The 17500-nt window shown below is 48.8% G+C and overlaps 1 protein-coding gene across 7 annotated transcripts in view; it reads right to left on the reverse strand.

Annotated features, from left to right (window-relative positions):
* LOC115552726 (neuron navigator 1) overlaps positions 1 to 17500 on the reverse strand; it is a 99671-nt gene that overhangs the window by 21011 nt on the left and 61160 nt on the right. For all 7 annotated transcript variants that reach the window (XM_030369064.1, XM_030369056.1, XM_030369059.1 and 4 more), the window contains 2 exons: positions 2348 to 2486; positions 1 to 138 (listed from right to left, as the gene is read on the reverse strand). The exon at positions 1 to 138 is cut by the window's left edge and continues 178 nt beyond it. In XM_030369064.1, coding sequence (XP_030224924.1) covers positions 1 to 138; positions 2348 to 2486 — 277 coding nt within the window. The remainder of the gene's footprint in view (positions 139 to 2347; positions 2487 to 17500) is intronic.

The raw sequence follows: 17500 nt of genomic DNA on the forward strand, positions 1-17500 counted from the left end.
CGGCTCCGCCTTGAGGCTGCCCGTGTCGTAGAGCCCCCCGCCGCCCAGGCTCTGGCGCTGGGCCTGCTTGGGGTCCTCGCTGTCCCAGGACAGCCCGCTCTCCGCCAGCAGGGTCCTCTTCTCTGCGTCCGTACGGAGCTGGAGGGGGGGGGGGGGGGGGGGAGGAGAACACGATGACGATAATACATGGATGCTTGTTTCATTGGATACAGATCCAGTGAACCACAGACTTGTTTTTCAAAAGCTCTTTCCCGGACCAGGTTGAAATGTTCTAATGAAATAAGTCAAACAGACACGTGGGACTGTCTCGTCTGACTGGTTCCTGTGGAGCCTGAGAGCACTCAAAACCGTCCCTGTCTGGCCTTCCTGTCTGCCTCGCCTCCCCGCTCCCCGGCCTATCTGCTCCTCTGCTCAACACGACGAGACGTTGAGCCCAGACAGCAGCTCAGACACGTCCCAGGACACACACCCACTCAGGATGAACCGGTGCGTCCCCATTACCGGTTCGTGGACGAAAGCAAAGTGAAGTAAAAGCATAGGGCGGCATGTTTGCTCAGGAGGTAGAGCAGGTCAGCTGGTCACCTGAAGGTTGCTCGTTCAATGCCCGGGCTCCTCCGAGCTGAGCGCCGCGGTGTCCCTGAGCGAGACGCCTAACCCCAGCTGCTCCTGATGAGCTGGCTGTCACCTTGCATGGTGGACACCGTGTTGACACACTGTGTTGCATGAATGGGTGGATGTTGGCAATATTGTAAAGCACCGTCATTTATGGAATAAAAAAGAAATCCAACATCCAACATTCAAAAACAAGTAGGAATGTAATTGTTCCAGTTCTGATGGGTGCTGCAGAGTATGCGCGACGTAGGGAGCGGTGAGCTCTGCGTGTGAGTTGAGGCAGGTGTTCTCCTCCTCCTAGGTCCGGCAGCGAGTCAAAGAGCATGTGAACGTTGGGCTGCGTCGGCGCGGGACAGATCGCTGCACCCTCATGTCACCATGGATTCCTCTTTTATTAAAACCAAACAGACCCCCTTGGACAGGTTCCCATCCCACCAGGAATGCGTAGGAGAGTGTGTGTGTGTGTGTGTTTAAGAGTGTGCGTGGGTGCTGTCCGTCCACCCGATGCTGATAAAACACTGATGTTTTCTCAGACACACGCTGTAAAAGGTAGAATGCGTCACACATGCATGCTCTGCTAGATCTGACGCAAACATTAATAACGCCACAGACATAGAGATAAACACTTAAGGTCCAAAAACACACACACACATACATGTGCTAGCATGGACAGGAAGGGAAGAGGGTTGGTTACCATGGCAATGATGCCATTGCAGGGCAATGGTTGCTATGGGTACTGCACCAAGGCGTGGAGGATGGTACTGAGGGTCTTCCGGCTGGTTGGCCGGGATACAGGACTGCAGATGGCTTTGTGTGTGTGTGTGTGTGTGTGTGCGTGAGTATCTGTGTGTGTGTGTGTGTGTGTTTTCATGTGTGTGTCAGTATCTCTATGTAGGTGATCTTATTCTGTGTCTGAGACAAGAGTTGTCTGTGTGTGTGTATGTGTGTGTTTGTGTGTGTGCTTCTGTGTGTGTGTGTGTGTGTGTGTGTGTGTGTTTTATGTGTATACTCACACATGCGTACATATGTGTGCACGAGTGTGTCTATGTGCAGCTTTTTGAGTCCTGGATCTGTCTGTGCGACAACTGATACAGACAAAGGTTTGTGGCGCACTCTCGGCTTCTCTGTGCTAGGGTTGCCATGGTTACGTCGATTTGCTCCATCTCTTCTCTTCCTCTTCCTATTATACCGTCTGCCTTCACTCCCACCACACCAGTCAGATAAGCCATAGCGCGGAGGTGTGACCTACATCACACACTCTAGGAACGCAGCCGCCCCCCTCCAACCCACCCACCACACACAGGCTCCATCCCACGCTGTCTCATACTGTCTGGTGTGTAAGTCGAGGCTACACTAGGTGTGCTGCAGTGCACAAAGCTACAAGCTACACAAGGACCTCTGAGGTAGCTCTGGCGTGAGGGAAGGGCTGATTCTGCTCTGATTTCATTGGTGAGGTTTTGTTTTGTCCATAATTTAAGACAATTTTATGCACCAAAATAAATGTTCTGAAATAGATTTCAACCTGGAAGTGGAATGCAATAATATAGTTTTCAGAGAAGCTTGAATAGAAATAGGATTTAGTTTTTTGTCCATGTTCATATAGTTTCCAGTTCCTCGTTTCGGTTCTCTGAATCGGTTCGTTACCGAGTACACGCTTCCTATTCGACTTCATGCAGCAGGCAGTATTTGGGTGTATCTCTGTGTATACCTTATAGGATAGGTTGAAGTTACTTACCACAACCCCTGAGTTCCTGCGGGAGCCAATAGGAGTCGTTGGGAGGGAGTTGAGGACGGGGCTGGTGTTGAACTCCTCCGAGCTGAGGTTGTCCGAGCCGTCACTCAAACCACTGCTGATGGAGCTGCTCTCATCCCAACTGTAAAGACAAACATGAATACACACATCAATCCTCCTGAATCCATCAATCCATCAAACATCAGTAACAAGTAGGGACAGGTGAACAGACACTTTATCCAGACTGCAATAAACACTGCAATATATCAACAAAACACGACGATGCGAAACATCTCTTCCTGTTTTAACTGATTTATGAACTGATGGGCAAAGGGATGTACATGACAACCAATGTAAAAGTGTTTTTATAAAGCGGAAAAACATATCCAGTTATGATTCATCGTTTAGTTCTTAATAAGCTGCCAAACTTAGAAACCCAAATGTGGGTGATGGTGAACAACTCGTTGGAACCAGTTGCTGTCTGAGTTCCAGCCGACATGACACGCCTCGACATATTAAGTTCAATTAATACAAAGTAAGTGGAGCACATCTGTCATCTGATATCAGAAAATAAAGTAGAACAAAGAGGGGGAGAGTGTCATCAGCGATGTGTAACACGGTCTGTGTGTTTGTGTGTGTACGTGTATGTGCTGTGTAAATGTATGTGTGGGGGGGGGGCCACGTCCATGAGTGTGTGTACAGTATGTAGGTCATGGTAAGGAAGTAAAGGTCAGGCTCTGATCCTCATTAGGGTCATGTAGGTACGTCAGTCCATAAAGGAAGCGAGGACTGATGCTGTCTAGGACTAGAGGGGGATGGGGTGGGGGGTTTTCAGGGCGTGTTCGAGGGGTGGGGGGCGCCCATGCCTTCCGGATGGGCGCATCTATGGGTCACATTGTGCCCAGGGGTGGACACTGGATGGGGGAGGGAGAGGGGAGCACGATGCCCCCCCCCCCACCCCCCCCCCAACCTCCCCCAACCTCCCCCGTAGCCCGTGGGTTTTTGAAACACTAGATATGATGAGATTGTTTGTAGTGGCTGACTGTCAAGCTGCCGCGCCTGTACGTCAAAATAAGATTAAGGTTAAGTCCCGGTGGCAGGGCGGACATGCCCAGACGCCCCGCCGGACCTGGTCTGTCAGGTTCATAAAAGATGCGGCCCAAACAACGATTAGAGATCATTAATTCTGATCCTTCATGCTTCATTCCTAAACATCATTAAGAATTGACTTAATGTTGCGGTTGGATTGGGCGTCACTAATAACGTCCCTCTTTCTCCAGAATCCTCTTTGTCTCACAACCTGCTGCTATTCGGCATGCCCGGCGCCGTCTGCCCGCCCAGCCGCGCCTTGGTGAACGATAATTCTCTCTCTCTCTGCTGAATTATTCACACGACTGGAATGAAAACAACATTAATGAAACCACTGTATCGCCCTGGTGACTGTTACCACACACAGACAACAGACAGACACAAAAGGAGTTCTAGGGGTCAGGGTTCACGTTCAACAGCTCGATAGCCCTGCGTAGATCAGCTGATGTGACCTGCTGTTTATCCCAGCATCCACTGGAACGGACGATAAAATCAGCGCTTTAAAAGCAGCATCACCACCGTCATTTCATAACCACTATTACCAAGACAATTCAGTGGCCCCAATTAGCCCTATGGTGCAGCCAAAACAACAACAACATCTGATTTGATGAGTCTGATCTGAGCTGGATAGAACAACCGCTGTGTAGCATGGCTACACAGCGTTCCACACCTCTGCACAGCTCTTTGTTCGATGGTTTTCCCATTGACACTGCAGAGGACTAATAGGGACTGTTAGTGAGAAAGAGGGCCGAGACTCTGTATGTCAAGTAGGAAGAGGTTTGGGAGAAAGAACCCGGAACAAAGGAAAACAAGCGATTGTAGGGGAAGAGAGAGGGAGAGAAGGGAGAGAGGGAGGGAAAAGAGTGAGGGAGGGAATAGAGAGAGGGAGGAAAGAGAGAGAGGGAGGGAAGAAAGAGAGAGAGGGGGGAAAAGAGAGAGGGAGAGAAAGGATGGAGGAGAGCTCAAGAGAGGATGACACATAAAGAAGCGTTCTGCTGACGTGATTCATCAGCCCTCCAGAAGATCCATCTCTGGTTCTTTCCTGTGCTGTTCCTGCAGCCCGACAACCCACCCCTTCTCCCATCCTTTCTCCTCGTCTCCCCTCCTTCCTTCCTTCCTTCCTTCGACACCAGCTGCAGACATCTCTCTCTCTCTCTCTCTCTCTCTCTCTCTCTCTCTCTCTCTCTCTCTCTCTCTCTCTCTCTCTCTCTCTCTCTCTCTCTCTCAGCAGCTGCAGAAACTGGAGGCTAATATTAGCGAGTCCATTTGTCTCACGGTGGCTCAGATTAGCTAGTGTCCGACTCCCAGGGCGTTAATGAATCACAATCACACAGCTTACATGTCACGACTTAATTCACCTTAATTTGCTCTGGCCTATCTTCGCTCCCCAAACACACACACAGACACACCCACACACGCGCACACACACACACACACACACACACACACACACACACACACACACACACACACACACACACACACACACACACACACACATTCCATTTCAAAATAGTTATCTGAAATTAGAAATCTAAAATGTATTAGCAAAATAAAATGCATATAATGTCCGTATAGTAAAGCTATTATAAGGGGTCAAACAAACAGCTGCTGAATATTCCCATGAATGTTAACCCCATCAGCATTTGGCAAACGGCTACCAAGTGTAAGCAAACAGCCGTAGGGTACAAACTTGACATTGAAAAACGCTCTCCTGTCGCACTAACTTAATCAGTAAAATGAAAATCAACAATGATTTGATTTTGGGCGGCACTTAATGTTGGTTAGGTTGAGGTGTGTTTGATTAAACTCATCGTTCAACCCAGACTCCATTTCCTCCTTGCCAACCAGCCAAATGCAACATAGGCTCTGAAGTCACGGTGGATTGAAGTTCCACGTTGGTTATGGTTAGTTTAAGAAAAATATTCCCCCCCCCCCCGCTGTCATCCCTCATAAAACCACACATGTGCCAGGGGAGAAGAATGGCATTGAAACAAAGCAGCTGAGTATCCAGTCATCAAGAGATATCAGGACATGAACAGAAACACAGGAATCACTCAGAGATGTCATCTCTTTGTCTGATGTGCAGGAAAGGGGAACATCCACAACACACACACACACACACACACACACACACACACACACACACACACACACACACACACACACACACACACACACACACACACACACACACACACACACACACACACACACACAGTGCTACTGCCTAATAAGCTAGTCAGAGAGTGGTTCAATAGCGCCCAGTGAGCTAAGTAGCCCAGTGTGGTTAATGGCCCTCTGTCTCCCCTGCTATTCAGACCACGGCTCTAATTGCTCTGATATCTCAATGAATGCTCCTCTCTGCTGCGCACAGAGCGCTCTGGTAGGGAGGTCTCCATCTATTCTACTTGCACACACTTATTTCTGTTTTCTTGCCCACAGTTGTTGTATTTTCTCACATGACATAAATAGTGCCTCCTTCTTATCGTTTCTGCTCTTATCTCAGTTCCTCTCCCTCTTCCTTTTTTCGGTTCTGAACCAGCCATAAACGCATCTTCCGGTTCTTCTCAGGGTTTCATGTTTCTTCTGTGTTCACCTGCAGTGTTTTTGCTGCCTCTGGGAGGGGGTGTGAGTGATGATGTGATGGTCACATCACAAAAAGGTCAGAGAAAGCCACCCTGGAGACAGCAGAGCTGAGCCTGTAGGCTGCATTGTGGCAGAGCTTGCCGGGAGCTGGAGTCCTGCCAGCTCTAGAAAACAGACTTTGATTGGTTGATAACCTATTCCCTAAGCTAACATCAGCAAACAGTGTGGAGGCCAAAACAATAAACCATGCTTTTTGCTACAGTGTGGAGGAAAAGGGGGGGCGATGTCAGCCGTTAGGGACTTCCTGAATGAGCTGATAGCCTTCGGTTGACAACACGACCTTGGTTGAGAGGATTTACAACAAGGTGACGGCTGGTGAAAGAAGAGGGCATGTTTACCGTTTCCTTCTCACCGGAGTGACATAAGGGCTGGATAACCAATTAACTAATCACCTGATTCATAGTCCCAGGAGACCACTGAGGAGGCAATGCACTTATGCAGAGAGAGAGAGGTGGCATAAGCTGCCAATCACTCGATCAGAGAGACGATACAATGACAATCAACCCGGCAATCAATGGAGTTATCCGATTTAAACTAAGTAGATGCATAATTAGCAACTAAATGAATATGAAGCTATTCAGGCTGAATTCCCCTCTAGGCTGAGGGGGAATCGGAGCACCGTGTGGGGACCTCGTGCCGGTGAACATAGCATTCTCACTAATGAGGAGCTCGCAGGAAACAAACCAGGAGTACCGTGTCTCTTGCAGAGACGACTGATTGAGGGGTTTGTGAGGGGCAAAAGTCATGTGTCAACGGATGAACAGTTTGATAAAAATAATAAAACTATAAAAACAGAGCAAAGGGATCCTTCCAAGCGTGAGGCTCAATCTACCACGTGTCGCCACATACGTGGTCGGGGGGGAGAGTTCTATTTTCACATGACTACGACCCAATGTGGATGGAAAGTGTTTCTGCTGCCACGAGTGGACAGGAAATTTCCATTCCTATTAAAATCCACCCCATCGCATGGTAGGATCCGGAATGGCTAAATCAGATGGTGTCCGATGATGCGTGCGTCGGCTGATGACATTCAGGAGAATGGAAAACAGGGCAGTGCCCGTCTGGCTCAGAGAAACCAGGGGGGCTAAAGAAGATCATAAATCCCCTTGATTATACACCGAGGGATACAACATAAGTGAGGCCGCGTCGGACAAAATGACGAGTTAAGAGAGGCTCAGCGTGCCTTGCTGCGGGCGCGTCCAGCTCAGCGTGCCGGCGGGGGGAAGTGGAGCTCAGGGAGCGGCATTAGCTAAGGGAGCGGAGCGGGTTGACTGATAACCGGAAGGTTGCTAGTTCGATCTCCGGCTCCTCCAAGCTTAGTGTGTGGAGGTGTCCCTGAGCGAGACACCTCATCCTGACGGCTCCCTGACGAGCTGTCGCCCTGCGAGGTTGACTCCGCTGTCGGTGTGTGATCGGTGACTCAATGGTTGTAAGTCGCTTTGGATAAAAGTCTCAATGTAAATGGAGCGCGACCTCCTGAAGGTCAGGGTCAGCCAGGAGCAAGCAGCCAACGCCGCCTTCAGCGCTCCAGGATGGGGGAGGTTATCTAAAGCTCGATCTGCCACGTTCTGCCAAGAAGACCCACCAACGGATTCAGTCCAACAATCAGGACTGGGGTTACGCAAATGCAATCTCGGTGCGACATCAATCAAGTCCGGTAGATAGGATCCAGATTGAGATAAGAGGAAAGCCGTGCTTGGAAGGAAAGCTAGCCAAGGGCCACAATCCATTAATGCCTGGTGACCTTACAGTCCAGTTAAGTTTCTTTACTTAACCACCACCACTACATTAAAAATAAAGGTTTTATAACCCCACCAAAAGCCCTGCAAAGCTGCCTTCCAGTATAATTATGAACCCATCCTATGGTCATCTTCGGCCAATAAAAAGAAAAGGAATGAGGAATGGGCCCTGTCCTAAATAGATTAACGTCCAGTTTCTGACATGCACGGCAAGTCACCCCGCCAACCACGCGCGCAGGAGTACGTTCGCACACACACACACGTAACGACCGGGTTTCCATGGAGAGCAGCATGAGCAGCCACACCCGTGGGCCCGTTGGAAACCCAAAGCTTTCACGCTCCCGCGCACAGCCAAGGCCTGACCTGGCAGAGACCTCTTCTGCGGACCGGCCGTACACAACACACACACAGGCCCGTCTAAATGTCCCCGGAGTACCGTCTGATGCGTTTACGATTAAATTATTATCAAATAAAATAGACCATTCAAGGTTTAATGTGACAATCTTTAAGACATTTCGAAGGGTAAAAAGGGGGGGCGAAATGTGGTTGGTGAAAGCACAGATGGTCAACAATACGGGTACCTGGAACCCTTCCCTGGCAGCAGGGCACACACACACACACACACACACACACACACACACACACACACACACACACACACACACACACACACACACACACACACACACACACACACACACACACACTTGGACTTAGAGTGGTCTTCTACTAAGAGCATATCAGATTGCTACTAAAAAGAATCTGTTTCAAATAAAATATTGTATTGGATGAGTCAACTACAGGTTAAGTATTTGCTTACTGTCTAGATAACTGGATAACTGGATTGCTTAGCATTTGTTGTATTTGTAATGTTAGTTACATTACCAATGCACAATGTTATAAATGCATAACTGTTAAAAAGGGTTCATGTCAAATTGTCATACATTAAAATACCTTTTGTGAAGTGATAGGATAATGTTCATATTATCCATATCCAACCAGATTCCATCCCCAATGATGACATTGCTGAGACACCACCGACTGTAAACGCCTCCCTGTTTTAACAGCATGCGTATCGGGGTTGAAATTAAAAATTATTATCATTAATTTCGATAGCATATTTAGTCAATGTATGGAACAAGGCTGTGAGAACGGTTGTAATTAAGATAGTGCCGCTCTGCTATCTTTCTCCCCATTTCTCACGTCACTGTTGGGTGAGCTATTCTACTGTTAACCCCCGGGTCAGTGTTGAGGGGGGGGGGAGGGGGGATTCTCCCGTTGGTGTTGAAAGAGACTTAGTAACACACAGGAGTGAAACATTGACAGACAACAATGTCCCTCCAACCGCCTCGGCTCAGCGGGTTAACCATACACCAGGAGCTGTTCACTTCCTCCGCTACCGTTTGTCAGGATATTAAGTCTTACTTCCTGCTGCCATGAGACATGGCACCGTGCAGCCATACGGTAAACAGTTACACGCACAAAGGAGACGATGATGTATGGACTCTCAACGCAGCCGTATGTTTGCTTTAAGGGGGATTACAGGATAGGCGGGAGTTAATGAGCACATAATTACAACTAATTCCATCTGTCGCCAGGATTAAAGGATGCATGGGGTCCAAGCGAGTGTGTGTGTGTGTGTGTGTGTGTGTGTGTGTGTGTGTGTGTGTGTGTGTGTGTGTGTGTGTGTGTGTAGAGAATAAGGGGTGTTGGGGTCACAGCCCTAAATGGCCATCTTAGTTTAGTAACCCAATTGCATTTATCATCGGCATATCCATGACAGCAAAAACCTCAGGGTTTAGCACACAGACACACACTAACATGCTCACGCTGTGTGTGTGTGTGTGTGTGTGTGTGTGTGTGTGTGTGTGTGTGTGTGTGTGTGTGTGTGTGTGTGTGTGTGTGTGTGTGTGTGTGTGTGTGTGTGTGTGTGTGTGTGTGTGTGTGTGTGTGAATGTGTGTGTGGGGGGGGGGTGTCTGTGTGCAATTCCCCATCACTCCACATTTCACAGTGACACATTCTAGGTAATGATTCTCGAGTTGTGAATGAAGGTAAAAAAGAGCAATAAAGTAATTCAAACACGTAGGTTTCCCTCCTCAAACACTCTCTCACACACACACACACACACACACACACACACACACACACACACACACACACACACACACACACACACACACACACACACACACACACACACACAAAGCAAGTAAATGGTTAAAGATCAGGCGTAGGTAGTAGAGTAGGTCTTGCAACAGTTCTCCTTAAACACAGGGACTTTTTTATCTCTAATGATCTCCTCTCCTGCCGGCTCCTGGCGGGACGAATGAAGTTGAAGTGGAGTTCACCACGCCACATCATAGGGCCAGGTTGGCCATCAAGCCCCTCCAATATGTGAGCTGGGACAGGCTAAGGGGAATTCAAACACCCCAAGGTTCTTATATGGAACCGTGTGGAGGACTATGGTGGGAGGAACAGTGCAGGACGCTGTACAGGGCACGCTGACACTGGGAGAAGCCCACCTCCAGCTCCTCTCATACCGTAGCCCCTACAAGGGGAACCGGGGGGACTGAAGGAGAGAGAGGTAGAGACAAAGAAGAGAGACATGCTTCAGATAGGTTCCAGAGACCCTTAGAGTGAGAGAGACACCTCCCCTTAGAGAACGACTGAGGCTGAGGGAGAGAAATAGAAAGAGAAAGAGAGAGAGAGAGATGCAACTCTCTTTAGAGAGAGAGAGAGGGAGACAACTTTGAAAAGACAGTCATGGATTATAATCTTTTTGTCTAGTTCAGCTGGGGTTAAAGTTCACTCATTCGGGTGGGAGGATATGAATAATCCAGATCTGAGAATAGGGTGAAACCACAGACAATTATTTAGTTTGAACCTCTTCTGAGCTCTTGTGATAAAAGGCGAGGAACACCAGTTTTAATAGTTTAATAGTTTAAATCGTTCAGATCTTATCCACTCTCTCCTATTCTGATATATCATTTTGATAATATGTCATTCTTTCATAACAATTAAAACCTTTGGGGATTTCTTTCTCGACTTCCACATTGTTGCCTAGAGACACAGTCATGTCACCCAGTCACCCTTGACCTTGATAAAGCACTGTAGTGATAGTCCCACCCCACGGCCCTCCACAGAACACACTAGGACCAGGAGACAGGGGGAGAGAGAGCCGGAATGGACGTCCCCACTACACTATGGGTAGGTCTGCCTGGTGTGAAATATGGAGAAAACACGAGTCTGAGGAACCAGGGGAGGGGCGGACGAAGGGGGGGAACCCCGGAGAGAGGAGAGGCCCGCACTGGGGCTCAGACCTGGGATAGAGTTTCCCCCTCTGGACCCGGGCCAAGCCGGGACTGTCAGCTGACTCAACGGCTGGGAGAATAGACGGCGCACTGGGGATGTTTTGGTTTGAACGGCAGAAAAAAATACGAGAGCGAAGGGAGGGAGTGGAGGAACGGAAGAGGGAGGCGGAGAGAGAGAGAGAAAAGGAGGTGCTGCTTTTAAATAATGCACGCTCCGACCAGGTCGCTGTTAACTTGAAGCAGCTGTGAAAGAGAAGGTACCAGACGCGGCACCCACACACCCACACACAAACACTGACACACACACAAATACGATCTGACACACACTAAAGACACACACAGTGCTGACTGTTAAGCTGTGTGTTGCTCAGCTGTGTATCACATATAAAAAAAGGGCAACAAAGCAGAGAACTGAGAAGTACTGATCTGAGAACTGAGAAGTACGACTCTGGAAACAAGGAACTAGCTGTCTAACACCCACCCTATTAAAAACGTACCATAATACCAGACTATTCTGTCTGCTTGAGCGAGTGCAAGAATAACGGTTGACTGACTGCCAAGTCGGTTCCCTGAAAGGTCGCTGACGTGTGGCTACCACTCGTTAGAATACATTATCAGTATCTGCAAACAGCTGCACACACACACAGGAGAACATCAGCCACACACACCCACACACACAAGCATTCACACACACACAGACACACACATGCACATACACACACACTCAAACATGTATTTACATGGACAGGCGGACAGACAGACAGACAAACAGACCGACAGACGGTAAACCACCAGGCAGATGGGGCAGACTCTGTGTCCTCATGACGCTAGCTGCGGTCCATGGGTGAAAGGGCAGGAGCTTGGCATTGCCGCCGTACCTCCGGCAGAACAACCGCTCAACTGTTATACTGGCGCACCAACAATCTCCAGGACACCATCTCCCTCTCTGTGTGAAGGAGGGAAGAAGCTCCGCGATGAACGATAAAGACTAAAAGAGCCAGCATTGTCGTTAAAAGACTGGTGCTGATCACAAGCACCAGGCTCCAAATGTGAGATTCTGAACACAGGTACAATTAGCTTATTATTTATGCTGTTCAAACTGTGTGAAGGGGATGGAGATGATACAAAGAGAGACAGCCCAACATGACAGTGGAAGGGAGCGAGAGAGTGTTAGAATAGAGAGAGCAAAATCGAATCAGAGACGGAAAAAAAACAACCTGAGACAGAGCCAAAGAACGAATCAAGTCCAGACAATTGAGCCAAGGAGGAAGCTAAATGTGACCGTACAGGTCTTTCCCGTATGAACCCGCTTGAACAAAGAGACCTTAGAGCCGGCTAGGGCACTACTGATCACCTGCTAAGGGTTGTCCAAACATTGCCTGAACAAAAAGGACCATTGAGTTCCTTCAGCATTTTTTAGATGAGGCCGACACGTTGAGAGCTTTCACACAAAGACACGCAATCGCTCCCCCTGTGAGGAAACGCATAGGTGGACGGCTGCATGTGTGTGCACACGCACCGGAGACCCGGAGAAGGACAGGCCTGCGGCGCGGGTTATGAGGCGTGCGTGTGCACCTCACCTGCTGTCACTCAACACTGCTTGCGGTCATGCCACTTTAGGCTCTCATCGTGTGTTTAGTACACATTCCCAACCGCCATCCCCCCCCCCCCCCGGGCAGCGCAGAACCCTGCACGTTGCATTCCGAGCAAACAGTTCCCAGGGACCCACTCCCTGAACGCACCCCCGACACATGCACACACATACCCGGGCACGGTCGGAATTGTTGGCATTGTACGCTTTAAAAATACGCAAGTACAGACATATCGGGGATGTATATGCGCGACACATGGATGAACGCATATTTGACAGACATTCGAAAATACACCCACCCGCCCGCCCACAAATGTTCAAAGACAAGTCCTCAGCATGAACTTCCTGGCTCCAACACAAGCTGAATGAGCAGTCCCTCTTCACTCTCTGGAGAGGAACACTTGTCTCTGCAATCTGCCCAGACAGAGAAAGCACTGAGAGATTCATCATAAGTCAGGGTTCCGGTCTTCTGTACCTGGGCGACAGCCCATGTGTTTTTCATCCAGACAAAATCACTTCTATCACTAATATCTCAATAGTCATACCTTACTCCTAGAATACTCTTCACCATTGTGAAGAGAAGCCTTTCTTACTCACGTGCCGATGGTTCACATCAGCCAATCCAAATCAAGGACTTGTTGCCCCTAAAAGCCATCTCCAACCGATTATTAACATGGGAATCTAGACTGAACTACTTCACACCATCGCACAAACAACAACACAGCATTGCAGGTACACGGCGGTGTTGCTGTTCTGGTAAAGGGTTGTCTGGTTATTATGAGGTTCAGAGTCGTCTGACTGTTAAGGGGTACAGTCTGGCTGTGGGTCACTCTCAGGCTTTGATGTAACAGAGGAACTCACTAAACCACAGGCGGTACCACCTCGTCAAAATATGAGCCCTGCTTGTGAACACTCGCTCCTGGGTGTACAATAAAACCCTAGTGGATGTGTGTGCGTGTGTGTGCGTGTGTGAGTATGCCTGCGTGCCTGCCTGCCTGCGAGTGCGCAGGTGTGCACGCGTCTTACAGGCGCAGATTACGAGCATCTGTTCACCGGTTGCTTCAGTCACTCGGGTGACCCCTCGAGGGTCGACTCGTTCACTTCGCTGTGAAGCGAGTGGAGTCTGACTCAATCGACCAGAGCGCACGTCTCTGGGTCAGCCTCTCAGAGGGGTGGCGTCCGCTTGCCTCGATGCACCCTAGGGTGGTAATTAGCCACATTGAGCCCAAGCGTTATCCATGCACACCCATAAAAGCGGCGGATAGATGTTTTGAAGGACTCGGTTATGGAGAGTGTCAGGGCATGGAGGAGTTGGAGGTGTTGGCGTTGTGGTGATGATAAGGTTTCTATTTTATCACGGAGGGCTTTAACACCCTGTCTGACGCTGACGGCTCGCAGGACCCGCGCTATCGGACCCACTCGGTACGTCATTTCCACAGACAATCCGCTTCCAGGGCAGTGTATGCCCAAAGTTGGCCATGTAACTCTCGTTAGCATGAAGGACCAATGGTTGCATGCATCCAAAGGGACACACTGTTTCCGATACGTGTTGCATTTTCCATGTAACCTTTTGACGCGACTGGCTGTTTTGAAAACAGAGAATTTGCTAGTAACAAAGGGTATACAGCTTGTCTCTATTACTATTGTAATGACAGAGGCTCCACAGAATGACCAAAGAAGCCATGGTGTCCTGTTAACTCTTAACAAGCCTTTACCTCTGATTAGGCTTCACACAGGAGGTGGCTGTTAACTCCTTCACTTTCTGAGTCAGCACCGCCGCCTATTGCCAAAACAACCTAATCATCCTTCTAATCAGCCCTGGCCGTCTTGACCTAAGCCCTGCATGTTATGGTCACCGTTCTGGTCAGTGGAGCATGCCCTGTGTGTGTGTGCGTGCCTGCATGCGTGTGTGTGTGCGTGCGTGCGTGTGTCTGGTGAAACCTGCTTTATTGACAGCTGTGGGTCTCTGTTGAAACAGTTGCTATGGGGATGCGGTAAAGCAAATATGTTGCATACACCCGAAAGACACATAAGGGAATCAATCAATTCCTACATGGAAATAACTGATAGGTGAACAACGCTGGCTGAGAAAGGGTCTCATGCGTAAGGTATCTGTCTCTCTGGTGTCCTGGTGCATACCAGGCCAGCTCCCTGCGTGCAGGCTCTTGCCCCCACGCTGCGTCCCGTTGGGTTCCACCTCCTCCCATCGTCCCCGGGGCCCTCACCCAGGGCCACAAAGGGCCCCCACACGAGTTGATGTTGGCTCTCTGCACCAACAGCTATGAGGTCACAGTACATCGAGTCTTCTTTGGGTTGGCGGCCCCTCTGTGTGATGCGTGTTTTCAGTGTGATTACACACACACACACACGTACAAACACCTCAGGACTGCATACAGATATCCACACACTCAACGATACCAACACCTCTGGCATCAATCATACGTTTGATTATTTTTAACTCTATACCTCACTGTGTGTGTGTGTGTGTGTGTGTGTGTGTGTGTGTGTGTACAATTATTTTGACAGAAAACGGTAAGCATTTCCAACACTAACATACAGCAACACAACCCTATGTTGCCAAGCAGCCCAAGGCCTGAAGTTGAAATGATTTGTGTGTAGGTGTGTGTGTGTGTGTGTGTGTGTGTGTGTGTGTGTGTGTGTGTGTGTGTGTGTGTGTGTGTGTGTGTGTGTGTGTGTGTGTGTGTGTGTGTGTGTGTGTGTGTGTGTGTGTGTGTGTGTGTATGTCAATGTGTATGCGTGTGGGTGGCATGGAGAGAAAGAGCGAGAGACACAGACAGATAGAGAGGGAGAGAATAATGGCCTGATCTGGCTCCTCTGCTCTAATGGGTTTACATAAAGGGTCGATAGGTGGTGCAGGTCAGCTCTCCAAAAGAGTTGGAGCAACCCCCACCAACCGGCACTTAGTAACCCATATGAATGACAGTGTGTGTGTGTGTGTGTGTGTGTGTGTGTGTGTGTGTGTGTGTGTGTGTGTGTGTGTGTGTGTGTGTGTGTGTGTGTGTGTGTGTGTGTGTGTGTGTGTGTGTGTCAGATTTAAATGCACCTCATCCTTTCTGTGTGCTGTTGGAAAATGCAAATGCGGCGTGGTGTGCACACATGTGAGAACGACTATAATTGCATAATCGCATATTAGCCTCCGCGTTCCCAGGGAGCCTTGGGTTGTAACTGCAAGGTATTTTTACACGTTATCTTAAACGACGCTTCGCCTACGCGGCGTCGGTGAATGCAAACGGAGAAGGCTTGCTCTTTTCATCCAATCGCTGCAGACGAACGGGAGGAAAGACGTTCACAATGTAGGTCACGCGCACGAGGACGCGGACGCGACAGCTCCCCGCAGCGGATCAATGCGCACACGCCCACCGCATACCTGCCGCTCAAAGCCCACCGGACATCAGCCAACAGTTGTCACTGTTGCGATTGCCGAAGACAATGGAGACGTCAGTCGACCATATAAAATGCTTCAGCTCAAGGAGGAAAGTGTTGGTGTACGCTTGTGTGAACATTCATTGGCTTAACTAATAGAATCGCCACTCATCAGTCCGTGTATTTAATGAGCTCGAACTGGATCTCCTCTGTATCATGTCCTCCTCATTTTAACAACAATGCCGGTGATCCGCCGGCTCCATCTCATCCATGCATCACTGCAAGTGCCGCCTCAACGTGGCTCTGCGCATTCAGGACAATAGCGACTGTAACATCCATCTCCCATACAGCCGCATGGACATCCATTCAACATCTAATTATATCAAAGGAAGTCCCTTGCAAAGTGAACAATGTCACCAGACAACTGCCGTGTTTTTAATATATATATTCATCAATGAGACACGCTGCTTTGCTACATTTTACGCACAGTCTACGCTTCAAGTTAAAACCGTAACAACGCTGAGCTGTGTGTCATGCTAACTCAGATCAATGAAACGCTCCCGATGCGTCCATAAACCGTGCATCCTCCCGTGTGGCCGGTTTACCTTGACACAAAGTGCATGGTCCTCCCGGTGCGCTGCGACGCCGGCAGCTGCAGCATTTTGCCGTTCAGCACTCGGCCGCTCATGGTGTTTACGTCCGTTTCACGCCGCTTTGTTCTAATCGGGCATACTACTAATCCTACTACTACTGCTGCTGCGGGTACTGCTTCAGCTAAAACGTTACGGCGCTGCCCGAAAGAATCCACCACCGGGTGCTTTCCTCCGCCGGGTAACGCGGGGGAACCGCCTGTACGAGTCAGCAGCGGAACTGACACACTCCCGCAGTGCCTCCTCCACTCTCAAACACTTCACAGAGCGGGAGGGAGGGGCTGCGGGAGGGGAGTACACTAGGAGAGAAGCATGGAAGCATTAAAAAAAAGGGCAACACCCCCAAATTCCTCCTCCTCCTCCTCCTCCTCCTCCTCCTCCTCCTCCTCCTCCTTGGCTCCCCGGTCACTGATCGGAACCAGCTGCGCCGACCCCCAGAACAACGCTCATCCCATTTGATTAGGAGACGTCAAGTACATTATCAATTTCAATATCTTATTTCTAATCGCCAGAGCGGGGTATATTCCATTTATTTTTAAACAATAGTGTTCGACTATTGGCCTATATATATAGTATGTGTTTAACTAATCAACAACATGTAGCATATATATATATATGTATATATATATATATATATATATATATATATATATATATATATATATATATATATAAATATATATATATATATATATATATATATATATATATATATATATAAAAATATATATATACATATATA

This window comes from Gadus morhua, chromosome 1, assembly GCF_902167405.1.
Source record: "Gadus morhua chromosome 1, gadMor3.0, whole genome shotgun sequence".
In the NCBI taxonomy this organism is placed as follows: Eukaryota; Metazoa; Chordata; class Actinopteri; order Gadiformes; family Gadidae; genus Gadus; species Gadus morhua.